Genomic DNA, 24,565 nt, shown 5'->3' with positions numbered 1-24,565 from the left:
CCTGATTACTTACTGCATGAAAAATCTCTTCATTTGTTTTTTGGCATGCCACCTGTTAGTTTCATCTGATACCGTGTATTTCGTGTATTGCAAGAAGCAGCAGACAACCTGCTCCTCTCCATGCAGCTCACGTTCTCGGATCTGTCGCTCCCCTGCCTAAGTTCCTGCTTCTTCAGACCAAGGAGTCCAGGTAGTGCCATAAATGAAAGCCATCATCTCGTGCTTCTGCCCTTCTCTGCCCTCCTCTGAACCTTTCCAGTTCTTTTGCACCTTCTCCAAGGTGGGGAACTTGAACTGCAGCCAATATCCAACGTGCAAGAAAATCACTGGCATAATGATGAGCCTTTCCTAAGCCTGATGCGGCAGATTTTAAAATACAGTTCTAGTCTTGTCAACAAATCCCTCAGTCAGCTGTAAATTATTGAATAGAAAGCATTTATTTAAAGACCACAGCTATCTTTCTGCAATTCTGGTTTCTTCAAATTCCTAGTGAAATCTGCAGGTGTTAGGTCACTGAGTGATCTTACCAGGTATGCTAGATAAGCTGGACTACTAGAATGAAAAAAAATAATATTGTCAGTTCTTTAATTATTTTCAGGCATGAGCTTACATCCACTGAAATCAGTAACAATGGAATTGCTCTCTTGTAACTAGAAGTGTTTTAGAATTAAAAAGAACCAGTATTCATCTACAACTTAAAGCTATAATTACATTTTTTAAATATTTTCATGCATATTGAGCTTCTGGTCCTGACAGCTGAGATACTGTTCTTTGTGTCTCTTTAAGATTAATTGTATCTCAGTTTCATACACAGCAGTACGTACATGACCCAGATCGTTAATTATTTCTTGACCCTGGGTTTGTGCAGTTTTATCTAGCATTTTTAAGACAATACGCTGGTCCTCAAACCAAACTCATGACTTTGCTTACCAGTACTTCGGGGTGATACTAGAAATGCAAGGCTCGTATTTCAGAACACCAGAATGAAGTAGATACATTAAGGATAGCCATCGTTTAAATATAGAAACCTGGCAGCTGGCACATTCCGAAATTGCCCAGTATAGGAATTTTATCATTTTCTCAGAGATACCTAGCAACTGTGAAAGACAGGACAGACAGTTCTTTCAGCTGGCTTCTGTTTCTCGACTGGGGTAGCGAAAATGTAGAGGTGATTTACCTCTGCCTACTGCTGCTTTCTGCAGATCTTCCAAACAGGAGATACTTGGGAAAGAGCAGACGCATTGACAGGTTGGAAGTTAATGTGTGTGCCTTGGCATCAGTGATACACAATGACCGCGTCATCTTCAAGAGGGTCTGCGCTTCCGGGAGAAAACTGGTATTTGGAAATTTGGGGGAAAAAAGCCTTCAGAAAGGTACAGTTACTAAGTTTAACTCACTTCTCCGTATTGGATGGTGATTTATGTTGGACTGAAGCTATACACAAGCACTGTACTACTAGATTTCCAGGCGTTATACCCAAAGGTTACCGGCACTTAATGCACGCTGTCCCAAAACTCCATAAAACACGAGTAGGGCAGAAATCGCATGGCTGGTGTCACTTTCAACCCACCACCAAACACTATTAATCGAGACCTGAGGCAGCCCTGCACTTTTGGGGGCTTCAATTCAGCTACGGAGACAATTACCTGTGGATCTGGGAAGCCCACCAGGCGAAGCTACTACACACTGAGCTCTGCAACCACAGAGCTGGCACTCACTGAGCTCCCCGTGCTGAAATAAAGCATCACTGCACAGAGCAGCACCCAAGCACTCCAGTCCTTAAGAAGCAGGTTTCCAAGGTGGTGAGAAGGGCTGTGGGAAGAGCCGTGGTCCCGCTGCTGCCTTGGGTTGGCTTCCTTGGCTGTCAGCTCCTGCTGCGGGCTGTTGGGTTCAGCCTCAGTCTGACCCCACGTGAGTTTTCTGTCGATGGCAATTCAGAATTCAGACCCCACGTGGGAATTCTGTGCATATTTTGAAACGTCTGAAGAAAGGCACGAGTGCTGCCATTTGCACATTTCCACGCTGCAGCAGAGAAGTGCAAGGAACTCTTGCCGCTGCTAGTGCTGGCAGCCGAGCAGCACTTAGCCAGTTCTGCAAGCGTTTATACCAGCGTTGGTAGAGAAAAGGAGCAGACAGATTCAGCGTGCTTACAGCTTTGATCTGTGTTTCTGGATCAATCTCTCTCCGGGCTTTGCAGGAAGATAGGTCCTTCCTTTGCATTTGATCTCCCTTCCTCAGCCAGGAAGAGGAAGATCATACAAATACAGGCGGCCCAACAGGAGCCACGCTGTACGTGCTTACTGCTCAAAAGGGCTTAAAAGGCTCCCAAATCGCCTGGTGGAGGACTGAGAATCTGCTTCCACTGGAGTGAATGAAAACCAGTATTTGTTTTATTATGACATTACCATGAGAGTGCCTGAACTGGGAAGAATTTGAGAGTAGCATCAAGCTAGCATCGAGCCTCCTCCGGGACTGGGTGTGAGCCTCGCCGGGCAGCACGGGGAAGCAGACAGGGTCAGTCATTCCTCTGCCATCCTCAGAGGTGCTCCATAAACTGCAGCAATATCCTGCCAAAGCTGGTATCTCCTGGCTGCTAAGCTGTGCTGGAAATTAAGCTGGGGTTTCTGGTTTTTTTTTGCATATTTACGTTACACTTTCTAGACTCGGCTTAGCTAATCAGGTGGTAATGAAACCATGAGGACTGTATTTTGCAAGGTTTTATTCATTTTCCAAAATCTCCGGGGAATGTCTACATAAGCAAGAGTTTGCAAATTCTGAGCCGTGCTGATTTAAATAAGAAAAAATATGCTCGGGTATTTAATATCTAATGAATACTGCCTTATATTTGAAACCTTGTCCCTAGTGGAACCCATTACAATAATGTTTATACAGGCGTATGCTGTAATGCACGATATTTTCCCTACAGCAGAATATGTTGGAATTTATTCCTGATTAAAGAAAAAAAAAATTGCAAATGGGCCGTATCCCAGAACATGGGCTGCTGCTGTCACAGCGATGCCCTCTTATTAACAAATAAAGCAATAAAAATTTAATTTGTTAATATGAGAAGGCGGGCAGCATTCACAGAAGTGCACTCTGGGTCCCGTGCAATGTGTGCGAACAGGAGGGCAGCCAAATCCTGCAGCATTAAAGGAGACTTTCAGAAGGTAGTGACGTGATCTAAATTTCACGTCTGTGGTAACACCCTTCAGGGAGGGCGCTGAGTGTCAGGGGGACAGCAGAAAGGTAGCAGTGACAGGCCAGGGCTCACTTTGGCTGCTGGAGAAGAGTAAGAGATGATGGCACAGGAATATTGGTGTTGCCCAGGTGTCCTGCGGTATTTGTCCTTTAAGAGCCCAGCTGGATGTGACATACATCTACATCCATGGTTTTGTCTGCAGTAAAAATCCTTTGCAGCAGCACAGCAACATCAATGTACATTCAACTAAACTTTCTTAAGAGAAGAGGGTAGGGCTCTTTTCTCCTTCTGCCCTCGTGAATGCCCATCTCCTGACGAAGATCATTTGCAGTGGACTTCTGTACTGTGGAGCGGGGCCACAGACAGGAGCTGGAGGGGACGCTTCCTCAGGCAGGGCTCCTCTTCCACACCTCACCATGCTGCAAGCTGCAGGCAGAGGAAAATGCTCTTCTCTTGCAGAGCACAGGATAAGGTTGTCACCGAGACTGCTTTAAGCAGCAAAATCTTTTAAAGATTCAGGCAGTGCTGTAGGAACTTCATTCCCTGGACAGCAGCAGCAGGCTGACACGCGGTACCGTGACATGGGAAATACAATCTTATTATTCATACACCAAACTGGAGCACTGAACAACTCGGCTCAGCTCCTGGCTTAGACACAGATCTCTTCTATAAGCTCCATCAGTTAGTGTGTTCACAACTTTACTTTCCTCTGTAAGAAGGGAATTATGTTATTTCTGGTTTCATCCTTGGGGCTGGGGGGATGAAAAGCATTTCTCACTTTGTGTAGGGACTGGAACAATGAGGCCTTGTTCTTACGTGGGGTCTTAAAGCCTTGCTTTAACGTAATTTAGGAGAAATAAAAACTGTAGAGTGTTACAGAATGAAGTAGAAATGCTAAACGTGATTATTTAACTTTGCTTCCACAAGTGGGACTGATTTACGGGGAGAGCTGCTAACGTGACTCGCATGACTTCATGAGCAGCTCCTCCTGGGCCTCGGCTAACGCTGCCATCAGCGCTGCTATCCAAACACTTCATTAGTGAAATACATCAGTGACGTGGCATTCCTTCAAAAATTATGGATTCAGAAATTGCCCATTTCTCTGTGCTCAAGCCTGCCCGCCTACCCCTCAAAACCCCTTGGAAAACCCTCTTGACAAGGTTCCTCTATCACAGCCTGTGTCTGTGCACCACTCCTTCCTAAAATACCTTTTCAAATTCTGGTTTTGTAACAGCACAACTTGTCATTTTGTTACCTCGATGTAAATCCACGGGTTTTCCTCTACCAAATAGGAAACAGCGCTGCAGATGCTGCTGCTGTTGGGTCACAGAGAAGACTTCAGGGCAATGTCACTGTCACGCGTCCAAATTATCCCTTGCTCTGTGAATAATTCCAGTGAAATCATTGGAATTATCTGAGGAATTAAATATGATTCAACACGGTAAGCGTGGCTGTGTCTAGCCACCAGTGGGATCAGAAGGCTGTATTCAGCACAAAATAATAAAAGCAGCCCACACATAATTTTACACGTTGAGCTGTGTGATTTTTAAACACGGCTGAGATAAACTGGAGATAAACAGCTAATTGCTATTCATTTCTTGCAGTCGGGTGTTTTGATCTGTTGCTTGGATTCACAGCACAGAGCAGGGCGGCACTTTCGGACTGAAGCACGGCCACGTGCCCGTGCCAGAGCAGGGTGCTGGGCAGGGTCACACAGCAGCAGCCCCGAGCATCCCGTTTCTTCCTGACCTACAGAGCCACCAAGGTACTATGTGTATCTGCATACACAAAAGAGTTCATTTTTATAGAAATGTAAAACAAACAGAGAGCCGTGCCAAGATTATACATTTCATTTCCCAGCATACAAATGAGGATCTAATTTACTCTGGGCTGTTCATGCATTTTGCTTTTAACAAACATCCATATGTCAAATAGACCTTCTGCATACTTCCCTGCTGGAGGTTTTTTTTTTTTCCTTTCTCCTTTCAACTTGGTAGGGAACATTTGTGATCCTTATTCTACCAAATATATCTAAAGAATATATTTTGCTCAAGGCCTTCTATTTTTTTTTAATTTAAGAGAAACAAATCAATTCCTGGTTCAGGCAGTCTTGCTATTAAGACGAGCATACATCTGTGCAAAAATAGCCCAGTCCCTAATTAATTACAGAATGTTATTAACATTTTAACTCTGGTTAATTTATTTAATTTCATAAACATGATCACACCGAGTTACTTTTTAAAGAACATTTTTCCATCCTTTTGTCTGCAGCCTTACAATTCGGGTAGTTTATCATAGGTACGGAGATATTTGCTCGCACCATGATGATTTTATATTTGGATGGTTCCAGATCCTTTCTGTAATGACCTCAGGAACTGAGGCTTGACGCTTCACCCCCGACTCCCGCGGCACTGATGGGCAGTGTTAATGGCAGTTTTCTCCGATTAAAGAAAATGGGCTGAGATGCATTCTTCAGAATTAATACATTTAATGAATTTATTATACCGAAACCATCCCAAGTCCTGTTTCTCATATAGCTCAGCACATCAATTTGTCCTTATTTTAAGCCATCTTAGTAAATAGTCCACGAAAGCAGGCCCAGTTGGTGTTACAATGACTTGCTGTCAGAGCAGATTTACTTATTGATCAGGCAGATTGCCCATAAAGTGACTATTAACTTTAATCAGTTGTGGACAATTGTGTTATTTGACTGATTGCTGCACCTGATAAAATCTTTTGAACAGGTGTAAACTTTAGCAAGGCATCTATCTATTTGACTTGATATTTGTTCAAAAGGCAGTGATCAGTCTTGATCTGAACAGGGAGTTGAATTATGCTCCCTTACACATACAGTTTTCCTTGCAACTTGCAACAAGTGCTCTAGCTTCCAGCCAACCTTTTCCCTTTGTTAGGTTAGTATTTAGAGGGGACTGAGGCGCTACGTAAGGTTCACGTGTGATCTTTAACCTACCACCTCTTACTTTTCTAGGACCCTATTAGAAATATGATTTGCATGGCTAAATGGCAATCACAGTAAAATGGCTGCTTTTCTATGTCCCCGTTATTCACATTACTCTCATCCAGCTCAGTCATGGAAAAGTATCTTTAACAGCCATGGGGTGACACAGGCATTGTAGCAGGGATTCAAAGGAAGCGAGTCTTTTTCATTCACTGCTCATACAATGGCAGTGCTTTCTGTGACCTGGTAGTTACACACGCACTGCTCACTGAACCATCCAAATTTACACTCGTCTAAAGAAAAGCACATTTGGCCAAAAATCAGATACATTATTAATTGTTAGTCTCCTAATGTGCATATTCAAACACTAATCTGTGGTAGAAATGCAGCCTTATGTATTTCATAGCCATATAATGTGTGATTTATTTTATTTTTAAACATTAAAGGCACAAATCAGAAGCCCCAGCTTCAGAGAGACAAATACATGATACTGTAATTTTAGTTGGAAACAGCTGAGTAATTGTGATGACTGAATGACTTCAAAGTGCCAAACTAAATCGTGCTCTGCCTGATACAAAGAGATGATAGTTAGGTGCTAATGGGTAATAGCACAGAACACCTTTTCCTGGCTTTATCCACTGGCAAGATGGTGGGATAAGGCAGGGGACTGAATACCAAGAAGCAAAGGGGAAGGAAACCTCCCGCTCTTACAAATCAAACCAACCAAACCAATCCCAGCTGGTCATGGGCTACAAACAGCATTTTGGCAAGATTCTGCATGCAGTCTGTAACTCAGGCTAGCATCATAGACCAGAGGCAACATTTGTTATTAAGAATCTTCCAGAAAGGGTTAAACCAGGGTTGCAGCCCCAGTATCTGGCTGCTTTGACCTTAGTTCCACTCAGACCAAGTTACTAAGCCCCTGACGAGAAAAAGATATTTGCGCAGAGCATGACCTTATGGAGCTGGGGTAGCATTTGGGTTTTTTCATAGCCTTCATTACTGTAATATCATACATTGGGTTTTCATTTGTTTGCCATGCAACTTATTCCCCCAAGATTAGTCCTTTTCTAGTCAAGCAGTTTAAAGCTAATCACAGTTGTTATTTTAATCTGTGCTTACCATTAAGAATTCTTGCAGAGCTATTTTGCTTGTTAGCAATTATGGTCTCCCAATGGAAGTTTGTGATTACAGCAAAAGCAACCTGTTTAATGCTTGGCACCTCTTTAGTATACAGGCATTAAACCCAGGAGCATAGAAGCATGCTAATGCTGGAGATGAAAGTAGAGCAAATCTATTTAGTAAACTCTGTTTTTAAAACACGAAGTCGGTGAGATGCCATCTGGTCCTCGCAAATTTTGTGGTGCTCCCCCTCTGTGTTTTTCCTTCCTTTTACAAGGTAATAAGGTGTTGCTGCTCCGTGGTTTGTTTTATGATTGTCATGTCTGAAAAGCAGCCATGCTTTATATGCAGTATATCCTAACACTTTCACCAAGACAGACTGAAGGTTTGGTCCCGGTTCCAGGAGCACTAATAATAAAATTCCCATGAACGTCCTTAAGAACAGGACCTGACCCTTGCATATTTCGATGTGCTGAAATTCTCCCTTCTGTTAAGGGAAGTACTAATTGCTGTCATTGACCTAAGTGTCAAGAATAAAAAATTATGATCTATTGTCAAGGTCAATTAGCAAAGACTGTAGGAGCAAATTTCTGCCTCTCACATTGTTTCTTCATGTGATTTTGCCATAAAGGATGCTACAGAGTAATACAGGTCAGCCGAATTAGAACAAGCATTAAATGAGTATGTGAGAAATGCCACTGCAGGAGCTCCCCTTGCCCATGACCCCTTTCTGTCCTATTTAAAGTTATTTCCAGGCACGATAGGGCAGAGAAATCTAAAGTAAAGCAGTGCTCTAGCTCAAGCTCATACACTGATACATGTTATTCATGTAACTCCACTGATAAATGTTGGCAACGGGAGTTGAATTTGCCTCACATCAAATAAGTTTATTTTGTTCTAACAAGCCAGAGAAATGGGGGGAGCCACTGACCACTCAAGCATGCTGCCATATTCATCGTTCTTCAGCTGAAAATAATTATTGGAAGATCCTCAGCGCCAGAAAAACTTAAGAAAGCCCACGTGCCCATGTGCTAGTGGGGTAACTCTGCTCGTTGCGAAGGTCTTTAAGAACAGGAACTCCAAAGCTGGGCTAAAGGCCTGCTTTAGCAGAAAGCTATAAAACGTGAGCTAACCACAGCCAGATCTCCGGGGACTGCAATTACAGCAATAAATGTTCGACAGCAGATGCTTAAGCTATGTATAAACAGTAGTCCTCTAAAATGAAAAGAAATTTTTGCCCCCACATGTCTTTTAGGGTCCCATTGTACATGTGGAAATGTAAAGGAAATGTAAAATTGATATGCGCACCATGACATCGGCTTTAGTCTCCTCGGTCTTAGCCCGGCTGCTATAAATCTGTCCGGCTGTAAGCAACACTGAAGGAGCTAAGCGCTGAGGATTTGTGTCTGCCCTTTTTATTAGCTCGCCTAGAGTAAAGTCGGGGTTATCGGTCAGTGTCAGGTTCAGTGCCCAGTGACCCACCAGGTTAAAACTGTGGTAGTCACAAATCAAGAGCATAATGAAGTCTGAGAAGAGGTCCATGCTGATTTATTAGGACATCTGTCTGCCTGTAGACAGTCTAGTCCTGCCCTTGCGTCGTGTGAGCTATTAGCATAATCCTCAGATGAAACATATTACAGATTTAAAAGAGAGAAATGAAGTGTTCAAAGACGGCTGGCAAACCAGAAGGGTTTACCTTCTAGGGCTCATTTTAAGTCTTAACCTTTTGTGCCAACACACCATAAAAATAACGTTAAACGTAAATTAACATTAAAAACAAAAATTAGTCTTGAGTTTTCCAAAAACACTGAATTTTCAGACCACATCTGAATGTCTGTTCATAATAAAATAAAGTCGCTCTCTGACACTTTTCAGACTTTTTCATCTCTTAATTTTTTTCCTTTTCATTTATATTTAACCACTGCATTGTCTTCCACACTTACTACCTTCATTCGGACAAACACAATTTCCCAGATACTGTGATCTTAAAGGTAAAGTTATGGGTTTTATATCAATTATTTTGACTATTTCTGTATTTTTTTTAAGCAGGAATTACACACAAACTTTCAGAGTTTTCCCTATAAAAAGATGAAGCCCATATCTCAAATGCCGTACACTTTAAATGCTGTAACACTACTTTCATATCCTCCAGGACAGGAAGTTTGTGAGATGCATGCTAACTAGTACTGTCATGTGCAAAGCTACTTCTTCTGTGCATGAGAGGCATTCAACTGAAAAATCAGACAGATCATTACGTCTCCCCTTGATCAGAACTAAGGAGAATCAGGTTTTAGTCTACAAAGACTAAATTAATCTATAAAGATTAATTTACAGTTGAATATGTATTAATAGAGATTGTCATCTCTTCTATGCCTTTAGAAAAAAAAAGTTAAATCAAATATTGCATTTAAAAATATATGACTTGAGAACGTTGAATTAGTTTCATCACTGGTATTATTCCATTTCCTCTGTATTAAAAGTTATTCTAGATATGAATCTAGCTATTAACTATAAAAATATGAGATACTGAGCAGTTAATACTGAGATACTGCATACTTAAGTAAATATAAGTACAAGGAAATACTGCGAAGTGCTGTCATACAGATCTCTTTATACCAGCTTGATAACAACTCTATATAAAATAAAATTCTGGAAGAATTAATTTAAAAGTGATCAAGAGATAATTAACTCATTAAGAGCATGAGACTTCTGAGGCTTCTTGAGATTAGGTAGTTTCTCAGCTATCTTTATCATTTTACATCAGAACAGCCCTGAAATACAGCTGGAGAACAGTACTGCAGAAATACCTAAAAAATCTTCAGTATTTGTGCCAATGTGTCACAGTTAGAGATGACACTTGATAAATTTTGTGAAGATGCAAACAATGCCCGAGTTTGTCCTACCCAGCGAAGACATCAACAGTAAAACAGCAGCAAAACTACTGAAGTAAATTATGTAATAAAGTGGTTGTTGTAAAGAGGAAACTGTGTCTGTAATGAGAGAAGCACCTTTTTGCCAGAGAGCGGACGACCTACCCCTGTGAGTAAATGACATTTACTAGATCGGACGAATGCCCAGAGATTTGCAAGGCCCTACAGCCATCGTACCAGAGGAACACAAATTTTGAGGAGATCTTCAGAAGAGCTGGTGCAATTATCACAGTTGCTGTGTGGCAGAGTAAAAATGACCACTAGTTTTACATTAGCATATGGAAATTGCTGCTTTGCTTAAATCAGAGTTAAATCTGGGCAACCTGCACTGAGCAATATGAACATAGGAGAAAGAGAAAATTCTGGACTATCAAAAATACCGCAAAATTTTAAAATCTTGCTTATTCAGTTTTGAAACTCTCAAATTCTGTTACGCTATCTAAAATGCTGTTATGCTGGGTTTTGTGCCAAAACGCTTACACTCAAGAATATCAAAGCATTTATTAAATTCAATCCAATTAAAAGAATTTGAAATAGAGTTAGCATCCACTGCTTCGAAAATAGGACGGGAAAACTGTGCATGTATTTAACTGCCCTAAGTATCAAAGTTCAACTGGTGTGTGATGCCTTACTGAGTTATTTCATTTAGGTAAGACTCGGTAAAGAGACAGTCCGCAAAGCACTAAAAGTGCAGAAACTCAATACCCAACCATTTATTTGAAATCAAGAACTATGGAGCGGAGTATTTCTTCCAACAGAACAACATAAATAAAGATGTATATCTATTGTACTTGCCTCCATAAATTCCAGCGTTGTTCCTCCAGCTGAGTCACTAGATGCTCTATGTATTTGTTTGAGTCCATATATTCCTAAAAGAAAAAGGAGCAAAAGTTATTTCTTCAATGTTCAAAGCATTTGTAAATGTTTGAGTGAAAGACGCAGTGATAGTTTGTGGAGTCCACCTTCATTTTGCACCCAAGGTTATCCCACATACATACAAGTCCCAGTGATGAAAAATCTAGATTAAAATCAAATTTCTATTCATTCCAAATGAGTAAGGTAGTAGCCCAACACACTCCTCAGTGATTATGTGAGGGGAAGATAAAAGGCAATGAGGATCTGCAAGCAGCTCAAATGAATTAGAGTACATATAAATACGTATCCATATTCTAAGCCCAGAATTATATACCTTGGATTTGGACTGAAAAATAACTTTTCATCAGTGTTTTGGTGCTGTCATTATTTTGGTGTACATTTTGTTTACTTGAGGTATATATCAAAGCGAGCTGAATATTTGACTCAAATATTTATTTTGTGCCCGGTGTGAAAAATATTATACTATGTACCCTATTTGAAAATGGAGCTATAATTCAACTCCTATATAATTTCCCAGTTCAACTTTTGCAGATGCTATAACTCGCAATATCAGCTATATGAAAGATACTGTATTTGTGTCTAGACCAAACTTCTGATAAATAATCATGATCAGATGAACAATTTGTACTTTTTAAATTGAAGCCTATTTTTTAAACTCAATGTAAAGAGATGATCATCAGAGAAATATTTCAATAATAGAAATACACCATTTAATTTCCAGGAAGAAGGCAACTTGAGTGCTATATATATAAAAAATATTTCAGAATGAGCCCACAGAATAACGTGTGATACAGCATGATATATTCATATGACATTGGTAACAATACAGCAACATTACTATTATTCTGAAAACCTATCAGTAATAACGTAACTCTCTTGAAATAGCTCACAAAAATATATATGTTTCCAACCTCATACTTCAGAAAATAACAAGTACCGGAGTGCTATCCGGGAAAGAATCCATCTACAGTTCCTGGAAACAAAAGGTCCAGTTTTATAGCTCCGATTTTATAGCTTTGGACTTATCACAAAACCACTTTGTGGGGTTCCTGTTTGTATTAGGGGTTGTTTCACTCGCATTATTATTTATTCTGTGTACAAATATGTTTTTTCATTACAAAGCAGCTGGTTCTTCTTAGCCATTTATCTTTATAATCAGGAATATGAGACAGCCACCGCAGGGACAGTACATCATCATGTCTTCTCAGGCTGGAGATAAATGTTAGCTGATTCTAATGATCATAATTTATATAGAAATGTACATTTTCATTTCTCAGGACTGAAACTGCTCTAAGTGATTGGGTAATAGTACGAGGCAGTCATACAATATTTCTTGAAATCTCATTAAACTTTTAATACTCTGTATAAAGTAGTGAAAGACGTAAGATACGTACAATCAATGGCAAATATTTTCCTGTGCATATACACAAGCACGCTCAATGGGTGTCCATCGTTGCTGAGCGGTACAGCTCTGCCCCGAGGCAGAAGATAGCCGGGCCAAGGTAGTGTGGGGCTTGTGCCATCCCTTACAGGAGCTGTGCCTGCACCTTTGGGTGCCAGCGGGTGCTACCAGTGGTGGAGGATCCTCCACACCATGTTTCTGCCCACAGGCTGGTCTGACTGAGAAGGATCCTCTCCAAAGGTACCCAGCAATGTTTCCTGGCATGAGCAGTTTTCTGAAGAAAGCAAGAGCAGGACCTTGCTCCTAGGGAGTTGTGCAATGCATCTGCTGTCATTTGCTACAAGGCTGCCTTGCTTGAAAACCTCCGCATATCGTGAAACTTTGCATTAAACTCCGTACTTGCCCTAAGCTTGAATTTTAATCTAACCGCTGTAGGTAGACATATTTTGTAACGTTGTTCTCAGAAAACACTCAAAATGTAAATACTGGGAAAAGCCATGAACTTCATAACACAGCTTTTATACCAGTGCTGTTAGACCAGACACTGGCTCGAGCACGGGCTGTGGCTCTCCCTGTTAATCAGCTGAGCTGCATTTCACACGGAGTACACCACGTGAAGTAGGCAGCAAGCTTCTTCTAAGCCAAAACAAGACAAGTCATTCTGTAACACACACACATCACAGTTTAGAAAAATTATGCCATACATATGTATAATGATGGTTAGTTGCAGAACCAAGTTCTTTAGAATAGGCTTTTTTTTTTTTTTCTTATTATTTTTTACTACATTGTACCTATTGTAAATTATTATTAATACCTTTATATTTTTAATGTAATATTAAACAATATTCCTGATTTATTCATCAGTGCACTTTGCCCCACAGGCAAGGATAGGATCAGCAGTTTTCTTCTGCATAATTCTATCATGATAATATAAAAAACTCATTCTGAAGCAATTTTCTGAAAAATATGGTGAAGAAAATGAAGACAATGGGGAAAAAGAAAGCCATGTGTTTATACTGTATGATTCCTGCCTTCATGTCAGGTTTTTCCTGTGGCAAATCAGGAATATTCTATTTCTCTTTGAAGACCTGCAGCTCAGAAGTATGTACGCTGTCAATCTGCAAAAGTGTAAAAAAATCAGTCGTGATTTGATATAAATACCACGATTGGAAGCACCTTCGTTCTTCTGCGCCTCTCTAGCACCTTAATGTGCCAGCCGTGTCCAAAGCGAGCCATCTGCTTAAGGCCAGGTCTCTGTTCCCAAGGCCAGGTTTCTGTGCTTTTCTGTTATCAGCCATCCCAATAAGCCAAATTCTGCAAATTCTAGACCAGAAGCCAGTATTATCATTTTGTCTACACGAAGCATGCAGTGCTTTGAGATTTAGAGCAACTTGGTGATTTAAAATAACTTGGCACGTTCAATTAAAACAAAAATCTGGAAAAAGAAGCCACAGTACCCACACTTTTTCACAAAGTCTGCAGTTTAGTAAAGTACCAACACTTTTCAGTTCCCAACAGATCACATCGAGAGAGGAATTACAAATGTTTTGAGGCTTCCTCGGAGCAATGTTGTGTGCATGGTTGCACCGTGTAGGGTTTGGGCAGCACGGTTGACTCAAATACGCAAAATTACACAAAGCGTCATTTTCTGGTACAAGCACCTGACTTTAGGAGTTTGCATTATTGAAAGGAGGATCCTAGAGACCCACACGTAGTTAAGAAAAATACCTCTTCCATATGAAAACAGAAACAAGATCCCATAACGGAGCAGGGATAAGAACCACCGAGGGAGACAAAACCTGTACTTTCACTAGCTGCTGATAAAACAGCCCCACCAAATGGTGGAGAAGGCCTGGGGAGCACAGTGGCACCAGGTTTGCACAAGAAGTGTGCACGTTCCTAACAAAGCCTGAGGGGTGGGAGGGCTGAGTGCTCAGCACCTGGGAACAGGCAGGTCTGTGTAAGGCCAAGACAACGTTTCCAAAGCTGTCTGAAGCTGGAGAGTCCACACACAGGCCTGTTATGAATCTAATGGTATCACACCACCATGTGATACTCTGCAGGCCGCAGAACCAGTCAGCCTCTTCTCATGGGTAACTAGTGACAGGACCAGAGGGAATGGCCTCAAGTTGTGCCAGGGGAGGTTCAGGTTGGAAATGAGGAGACATTTCTGCTCAGAAAGAGCGGTCAGACATTGGGATGGGTTGCCCAGGGAGGTAGTGGAGTCACCGTGCCTGGGGGTGTTCAAAGAGAGGTTGGACGTGGTGCTTGGGGACATGGTTAGTGGGTGACATTGGTGGTAGGGGGGTGGTCGGATCGGATGATCTTGGAGGCCTTTTCCAGCCCTAATGATTCTGTGATTCTGTGATCCCTGCCACACTGGAGCAGAGCAAGGCCCCACGCTGCGCCCACTCTCACCTCCGGCGGCTGCCCCAGCCTGCAGGACCAGCAGGAGGCCTGGCCTAAAGTCTTTGCTCTTATATCCCTCAAATCAAAAGGGGGGAAACCCGCCCCCTTTCTTCCCAGTGGCAAAACAAAGTTGGTAGCTTTCCAGCCAGGATTTCACCGCTCCATCTCTCCTCCTGTGATGGCATATAACTGCGCTGTTTTAAGGAAAAAACCTTCTGTAATGTGCTTAACTAGGGTAGGAAATCTTCCTAGCAGCTGTGTAGATTCAGGCTTCCAGGAGGAGCTGGGATGCAAATGTCACTTAACGGCTCATCTAATTTAGAAAAATTTAGAGAGAATCAGAGAATCGCTTTACCGAAATTGTCACTGCACTGAGCTGAGGCACGAGCCTACCTACGTAGGCTTTTTGACAGGACTAAATATCAAGCTTTGTGATGCTTTAATTACTTTTTTTTTTTTTTTTTCCCTTCTTTGTTAGCTGGACAAAAGGCAGGAAAGTCTGCTGGTCAGGAAGAAAGGGAAGAGAAAGGAAATGAAGCGCCTCCACAGAGGCCTGGGATGCGCCGCTCGGTATTTGGGTTGGTTCCGTGGGTATTTGTTCTGGCATCCGCGCGTTGTTGTGCTGGGCAGGGGATCAACAATTATGCAGCACCCGGAGCATTTTCCCATCCACTGCTACAGAGCAAACCCAGGGGCAACCTCAGGCTCCTAACACCGGGTTCCCTCGCTGGAAGGTTACAAATTCAGGCTAAGGAAATAACGTGTATTCTCTGCCTCTCGTAAGGAACTTGCACAGCTTGGTATCAAAGAGAGTTTAATGAGCTTAGCAATATGTGAAAAGGATTAAGGATACAGTCGCTGATCCAGCAAATCACTTGATTACATACTTAATTCAATAGGGCCACTTGTGCTCAAAGTTCAGTGTGTGCCCACGAGCAGTGGGCAGCGGGTGGTGGGAAGTGCTGCTGTGGGGCTGGGGCACCCAAGTCTGGATCTGGCCCCTCGATGCTTACCCCTAAACCCACACGTGTGTGGGGACAAGGCAGCTGCCCCATCTGCCACCTCTCTCCTGCTCTGAAGCAGCTCCCAGCGTACACCCTGGGCACATGGCTGAGGTGCCCGAGTTGCAGAAAATGGGGAAATTTGGATAGTTTTGGCCAGTACTCATCCTCCTGCAGGGCTGGAAGGTAAATGTCACAGAGCCCCAAATGTCCCGTTCTCCTTTTGGCTCATCTAACACTGCTCCCGATGGGGTTGGGACACTGAGCTCGCAGCCCTCATGCCACAGCACCCAGTTCTTCCTCGGATATTTGCATCTGAAACCAGACAGGAAAACACCAGTGTGGGTTCAGGCTTCACAAGGGAAGGCGTTTGTCATCCAGGAGGTTGAGAAAAACAGGGAGTGAACACGGCAGTAAAAGCACAGACAAGTTGCTGCGAGCGTCTGGAGCTGGCCGGCCCTGGGGACACGGAACTGCCTTGGGGAGCCCCAGTCACCTGCCCCAACGGGGGAAGTCATGTTTTCACAGGGAAAGGTTATTAGCAATCAAACAACAACAAAGCTGTCTGCAGCCCAAAGCAGACTGTTGCAATTAGGAAATGATGTTAGCAAAGCACAGAGTGGATGCGACTGACCTGCGAGGGGGAGACGGGAGCTGTTGCACCAATGCGGAGACACAAGTCAGCTTTGAAGGATCTTGGAAGGGTGCCCTGGGGTAAGGCTTTAGATCTAGGGAGGGTGCCTTCAGAGAATATTGTACATTTTGTAAAATATTTATTTTTGTTATCATCCTGCCGCATAGACCTTTGATGGAAAAGAGGCTTTTTTTCCAGCAGCCCAAGAGGATATATATACATATTCTTGTCTGGACTGTGTTTTTCGCATGTCTGAAAGCGTTATAATTGAGGATTTGAGTGAGCTGTCTGTTATACAACATTACTCAGCTATGCACTAAAAATAAATCACATATTAAAAAAGATAAAAACCTCTTTGCATTAGATATTTTTCTGTCACTTCCTTCAATACCACACCTGGCCAGACTGCTCGCTGTCAGTGCTCAACAGCAACAAAAGCTGAACTGTGCAGCTTAAGCAAATCAGATCTTTTTAAGCTGCCATTATTGCTAATTTATTATTTGCCTACCTGATTTCAACATGTTATTTTAATTGTCAGTTTTATTAATGATCAAACAAAATGTGTACATTCAGAGTGTCTGCAATGGAGCAGAAGGCTGGCAAGAGCCCTTGTGCACATACTGTGGAATTACACCATTATGGTAAAAACAGTAATGATTATTTTAATAAATGTGTTGAGCAAATTTCTTAATTGTTTAAAATCACTCAAGCCTCAGTGAACAGTTCATATTACATCTCAGCTGCAGTGATTAAAACTGATTTACCGACTCATCTGAAGCCAGTTGTTTTCATGGGAATCAGCTGGGTTTTCCTCCTGCTGCTGCCTGGTTTCCGCTCAGCACCCTATTAAATGTCACCAACCACAGAGGACAGCAGAGCTTAATAAAGCTTGAAATAGCTCAAGCTTGTTAGCTAATGGACAGATCCTGCACCCTGTGCAGGCAGGGATGATACGTCCCCCAGGAGCAATGCCCAGACTCACAGAGCCCCACTGCATTTGGGTTTTTGCCAGTTTGTTCCCAAAGAAGCACAGGCTCTGGAACATCAATGTGGGTGCTCTGCTGATCAGTGAGACCTGAAAATGCTGTAATTTTTACGTTTTCATACAAAACCTTCTGTTTTCCAACAAGACACTTTCTACATGCAATTCCCAGGCAGTTACATACACGAGAGATGTTGGGACCAGTATTCCGAGTGAGCTCTCCCCCAGCTTAGCAGACCACAGCTGGGAAGTGAACAATGGGTTTGGCAGGAGCCACCAGCACCACCTGGACTTCCAGATGCTGCCTGGTTTGGTTTGCTCACCCTCGGGGAGTTACAGTGACTTCTCATGTCACTTATACAACATATGTGGGCTTGGACAGGGGTAATAGATCCTAACAGGTAGGTGGATAGCAATGGTACTGGGAGAGAAAAAGCTCAAATGCTGACCTAACTGAGGTTAGTTGCATTAAAGCAGATCTACATTAAGTCAGTGTATGAAGGGAAAAGGGAAGAAGAACGAACGGAAGAGTCCCAGCGGCCCAGCTCCTGTGACACTAAGGAATAAAGCTGGAAAGACAAAAAAATAGTTTCAGCTTTCCAAAGGGAAGCCTGATGAAAGACTCAGACAGAAAAATAGGACAGCAGTTTTCAGATGGACAGAATCAGTACGGCTCTGCTGAATTCAGCCCTTTTTGTTACAAGTGAGCACTACCCTGCCATAATTCATTGCAGTACAACACTGCATCTCCCCTGTAGGAGATGCACGTATCTCCCCTTGCTTCTCAGCAATACCTGCTGCCTTCTGTAAGGACAGGACTGTTCTCAGGGTCCGGAGGAAACACCAAACTTCCCTCACCAAACCCAGATGGCTAAGCAGGGGCCACAGAAATCATTGCAGCACCACCTGGACATCGCAGTGCTTGCAACCCAAGCCATTAAGATCAAGATAAAAATAATGCAGAAGGTCCAGCTGATGCCCGAGTTTCCCATGGCCTGGAAGATCCCTGGCAGTGGTAACACCACTGTGCTGCATCCCGTGTCAGTGTAATCCTCTGGCCCCTCATTTTCAAAGCATTTAATGGTTTTAGAAACAGCTGTGTTAAAGGGCAAATGCCAATTTATAAAGCAGTATGACAGCTTCCTTCTCTCATGGCAATGAAACACAGGCCAAAATGAAGTAGGTGAGTGGTAGGAAAAATTCCTGAGATCAAACAGATAGATGAAAATAATATTTTACAGAAAATAGGCACTTGGACAGACAATTTCAAACCGGGATCCATTAACAAAAAAGTGCTTATTTGACAGAATGGAATATTTTGCAAAATGAGATATGATATAAAATAAGATAGCGGGAAGTGAAGTCAGAAACCAAGAAGATGGATGAAATACAAGAGGGAGGGCTAACTAAAAACAGAAAAAAGGAGTATGGGAATGAGTAAGTACAGAGAATGTGTCTAGAACCTGACAGATTTTTTTTCTACCAATATCTTTTACTCCAAAAAATTTATCATTCCTTTGTCCCCAAAGGCTCTATGCGCATATGCAAATAATAGAGATGAGAAGTGTTGTCATTTCTACTCAATATTGAGCTAATTCTTCTGTTTGGCTGTATAAGAAACCAGACATTTTGTCCAACAGACAAATCCACACTATTTTTGGTTGTTTTTCTTTCCTTGAAAGAAAACAAATCAGCCAAAGCAAATACAAAGCATTAACTGGAATTTACTGTAATTATCGTGAAATAGGAAAGGATAATATCATACCAGAAAAATGTGAATTTATTAGACACCCTCCAAGTCACAGAGCTTTTAACACCAGTTAACAGCTCCAGTGAGCAATACATCAGAGGTACACTCCACTACTGCAGGAACAAACCCCAAGGTTGTACAGCTTTGTGTCCTACAGCATCACCAGAGGTGCTTCCAAAAAAGAAGTGGACGCCCTTGATTTGTGTTTGGGGTAATCCCTCAACCTCCTTTGATACACATCTCTTCTGGAGTGTAGTTCCTTGTGACTGTGTTCAAGAGGACTGCACAGGGCCTGATCCTGGCCAGCAGGCAGAGAGCATGAGACGCAGCAGAGGTGAGTGATGAAGGTGCACAAGGCAGCCCTGTGGGCTGGGCTCACCCTTGCCAAGAGCTGAGAGCTCTTTGAGCCTTGAAAGCTTAAAAAAAAAAAAAAAATCAACATGGCCATTGCAGCAGGCAAGGATTTTAGGGGGAGGTGGGACAAGGAGGCCTTTTTCAGGGAAGGAAGAGATGGGGGTGAGCAGGTTGCACCACTGTGCCCTGCCCACATCTCCTGGGCAGGCTCGGAGGCTGCTCTCCCCAGTTCCTCGAGTACGGGAGCTCTTGTCCTCAGGCAGTGTGGAACCCCTCTGTACAGAGAAATGCAAAGCCAAGAGATGAAGAGGCTTAGTGGAGTGGTACACCTGACAGCTCCCTGTTGTTTGAGGTTATTAATGGCTGTGTGCAAGTAAAGAAGGTGTCGGAGTGACAGAAAAGCTTGTGTCTCAGAAATTCCACCTATGGAAAGGCCTCGATGTTATTTAGGGCAGTAGGAACTTAAAAACAGACATTCAGAGTAAAAAAAAACCTGACTGTAAGAAGATGTGCAGATTTTATGGGCTCAGAATGTGTATATGTACGTGAAGTAATTAGCTGTAGTCTTGTTTATGTCAAATCCAATTTACATTAATAAACTTCTCACAGCAAAGACACTGATGCTGTAAGAAATTGCCCAGAAATGTTAGCAGTCATAACGATGCAGGGTAAACACTGGAGCATTTAATTAATCAATTTCTGACATTACCAGGTTATTATAATTTCTGAATCACTTCTTGATGTTTTTTAGGAACGCAAACCAAGCAGAACACACAGCAGAAGCGCTGGTTGCAGGCATCTGACATACGTGGACACGTGGGGCTCACGTGGGACTCACGGTGACTGAAGACAAGGAGTTATAGCAAGGAGAGAAAAACATTCCTGGGCTCTATTGCAGAGGTGGGGAAATCTCATTCTAATGTTATTACAGACACTCGGCAGTCACAAATAAAGACCTTCTTCATTCTCTGCATGTGTCAGATGTGTTAACTCATCTGGAATAACCGCTATCATCTATCCTAGCAAATACATCGGGACCTGAAGCTTCCTACCAGTTCCTCTCACTGCTTCATTATCGCTGTCTTCGCATATATTCTGGCAACTTCTGACAAGGATCAAGGCACATACTCAAAAATCAAGTGTATCCTCACCTTTGTATCTCTTCTTAAAAACAACTATATATGAAACAAAGCTATGCTGAGTTCAATCAGTCACTTATTAAGAGTCCATAGTAAAATTTATTTCAATACTTAACAAAACAATCCAACGCGGTGTCACAGGGGTGTCGATCTGGTCGTCCCAAAATGCTTCCAAGCAGCACTGGGCAAAACAGAGTGGGGACACCCAGCTCCACCCCCTGCTCTGAGCACCAGGGTGACCTGCTGTTTAGCAAAAGCCCAATTATCAACCTGTTAGGGGTTGTATGGTAGGAAAAATTAGGAAAAAAAATGGAGATGAGCAGAGAGAGGGCAATAATCTGAGACCTGCCTCCCAGACATTGCGGCCATGCCTTTTCCTGCTGCCCCTCTTTTGCCATGCTCTTTTGCCATGCTCCACATTTTGGAAATTAATATTTGTGTCAATGGCTCTGCTTGCAATGCCTTGCGCATAATTATAATAAAGAAAAATTAATCTGGGAGTTAGAAAGGTAGCAAAGCCCCTTTCCTCAGAAGCTGTTTCTGGCACTCTGCCTCCTCCTGGCCAGCTGCATTCAGCAGCACGCCCCTGGCTGACACCCATCCATCCATAACCAGTACGGTGCAGACACGGACATGCAGATAAATGACAGAACATGCACATAAATAAGCTCCTGAACAGCTCTTACTGCTTTGCTTTTTCACTCTGTGTATAGAGGCATGAATCAAAAGCTACCACACAAACAGACCTCTGCATGTCTGCACGCTTACTACAACCAGAGCCAGCAGCCTCACTGCAGGGAGCTGCGTGAGCTCAGGTACGTCCTGGGGCACATCCATTGCCTGCTGTCATTGCCAGGCTTGGCTCTGCGCCGTTCAGGTTGGGTATTGACTGAGCATTGGGCACCACTGAGCCCAAGGCATGCATCAGAATTGAGACCCTCACTGTATTTTCTTGCAGATAACAATTACATGAGGTGTGTGTGTGAGGAAGCTAACCTTCCCCGAGACCTCTGCAGCCCCATGTCCCATGCCGAGCTCCAATCCCAGCCACCGCACATCTCCAGCAGCCTCCCTTCATAACTGGGGTTCATGACAAGATTAGAGCCTACGCAGACTAGATGAGATGCAAAATGATATAACTGAGGACTGTTCTGGCACACACATGGATTTTTACATGGGCACACTGCTCCTGCTCCTCAGCTGGCCTCAGTGATGGGGACATTTTGCAAGCAGCCATGCAGGACGTCTCCGTGTCCTTCACACAGCCAGGAGAAAGCTGTGCACCTAAGGCAAGCGTTAAAGGTTGCTCTGATGGAAAGCTGCGAGCCAGACCCATGCTCACAAACAGAGCAGCGGCAATGCATGGAGGGGGCAGCTTGGGAGACTGCCTGGAGCCAGATGTGGAGCGGGGAGATGCTGTACTGGAGAGAACAGGGATGCACCCTGCTAGATGTAATGTGTAGGAGTACCAGAATATAACATAAAGGTTGTCATAAAGCAGAAATTAGTAGTTTTTCCTCCTCACTTGTGTTCCAGACAAAGCAAAGAACTCCCCCTTCAATTCTTGCATGTAACAACTGTATTAATAATCATTATTATCTCGTGCTTCTATAAGTGGTCTAATGCATTGTTCATGTTTTGTCTTCTGAACACTTGTAACTTCAGTGTTGCCATATATACAGTAGATGCTAAACAAATATAATGACATTTCTCAATTTAAAGATAATCTATGTCCTTTTCACAAAAATTAAAGTGAACCTTTAATTTTGTTCCACATTTTAGAATTCACAGGTACGATGCGGTATTGGTGAAATCAAAGCGGTAATTTAGCTCCCAGTAACACTAATAATTTTTCTGCCATTGAGTATTGCTGCACTGAATTGCAGATCTGCCTCAAATGTTATGCGCCTAGAGATACTAGTTACAGCTATTGCAAAACATTATATTTATTCAAATAAGACCAAAACAAATATAAACTGTAAAACGAAAGGCTTGAAAACACTCGTTTAGATAAATATTCATTGTCAGCTTCTCTGCAGGATATATAGTGAAAATCCAGATTACATGATGGCTTTCTGTTTTATACCCTATCTTGCTAGTTAGCATTCAAAAGTGTATCTTTAAAAATGTCCTTAATTTAATGTGTGAAATAGCAAGAGAAATACTTAGCTTTCCATATTTCTTAAACATGAATCTTTCAATCCACATCAAACTTAATGTGAATTAACAGTGAGGACAGAAGCATAGCCCTTTATATTTCTGCAAATCTAATTCTTGCCATTATCTGTGGCTTACTGGAAAAGTTCTTCACAACATTTAACTGAATTACATTTTAAAGATCTTTCTCATCATCGGCTGGAAAATCTATGGCAACAAGTGATGAGTCACGTTAGTGTACCTTCTGCTCTACTGCAGACTTGGTGATATTTAGATACCGCGTCTCTCTCTTGGGAGACAGACATACACAATTTCCTGCAGATGCCTTGGTTCCCAGTATCTAAGACACAAAGGACAAATTAAAGCAAAATACACTAACCCTGGACCTAAAAGAATTAGTTTCACACAAAGGTGACATCACATTTCCTGTGGTTAAGGGTGATATGGATCAACTTCAGCTGGAATCATGCCGACCTTGAGATGGAATTAACTTAGGGCATGGCAGTTCAAAATGAAGACAGACAAGCGAGTCACAAGGTGATCAGCTTTTCCTCTCTACTATTAATGGGTGATTTTTGAAGTAATTGGACAAAAAGAGTTTCAAATACATTTCTTAAAAAAAAAAGTCAGATCTCACAGTTATTAAGCATCTCATGTTTTTAAGTACTTAAAATAGTGGCAATAGTTTATATAAAAAAGGAGAGTTGGAATGCTGTATCTCAACTGAGTATGTGCTCCATGCATGACTCACAGACTATATTCTGCATGATTGTCGCAAGGGCTGATGATGGAATTAACTTATGTAAGACTTCAGACGTTTGCATGCATGCTCTAAATCAGAAATATTAAATCACAGGAGGAAAAAAAAAAAAAAAAAAAAAAAAAAAAGAAACTTTAAAAGAGAGATTCATTTCATACATATTATTATGGAAAAGGTTGATAAGTCTTTAAAAGTGCTGCCCTGTCTCATGGCTTATGCAGTTGCAGAGCCTCCAGCTGGAAATGGGACAGGGCTCTGGTGCCCAGCTCCCACTAAAAGTCTGCAGAAATGCTCTCACCTCTGCCTTACAGAGAAGCCTACCACATACCTATGGTTTTAAGGTGTTGCAGACATCAAGGCAGCCATAAAACTGAGCCATTTTACCCGCTCAGCCATACTCCTATAATCTTGCACAGCTTCATTGTGAAAAGCGCTGAGCATCTGCAAGTCTCATTGATATCACAGAATTAAACTTATTCAGGGGAGGAAAAGCAATTTTCAAACTTTAGATACAGTCCTTAATCATTCATTTAAAAAGAATTTCCATAGCCATCAACTTGACAGTGTTTAAATGAAAAGACTCTGAAAACCTCTTGTTTTCCAACAGGAAATGTTTTCAGGGACTGGCATTTCACATGTATAGAGAAATTTACAGTAATCATATCCTGATGACAAGTCTAGGAGAGGATTTACATCTAACGGGAACGATCTAATTTATCTTTCATACAGTAATACCCAGTGGCTATTGTGAACATTTCATTATCAAGGAATTAAAGACAACACAAGAAAATTAATGTTTTAAGAGAAACTCATATGGTCCATTTAACTCTTCTTTTGACTGTCCACATAATGTAATAAGATAATTTGCTTCCTTTCATACGCCTGAGTAAT

At 42.2% G+C, this 24,565-nt stretch overlaps 1 protein-coding gene across 1 annotated transcript in view; it reads right to left on the bottom strand.

Annotated features, from left to right (window-relative positions):
* NCKAP5 (NCK associated protein 5) overlaps positions 1-24,565 on the bottom strand; it is a gene marked incomplete at both ends in the record, with an annotated part of 351,457 nt that overhangs the window by 242,508 nt on the left and 84,384 nt on the right. Inside the window, one exon of the mRNA XM_084289510.1 lies at positions 11,002-11,079. Within this exon, the coding sequence (XP_084145636.1) occupies positions 11,002-11,079 (78 nt within the window). The remainder of the gene's footprint in view (positions 1-11,001; positions 11,080-24,565) is intronic.

Source organism: Netta rufina (assembly GCF_964035555.1).
Source record: "Netta rufina genome assembly, chromosome: 6".
In the NCBI taxonomy this organism is placed as follows: domain Eukaryota; kingdom Metazoa; phylum Chordata; class Aves; order Anseriformes; family Anatidae; genus Netta; species Netta rufina.
Note: the sequence above shows the minus strand (reverse complement) of the source record. Positions and strands in the feature narration are given on the sequence as shown.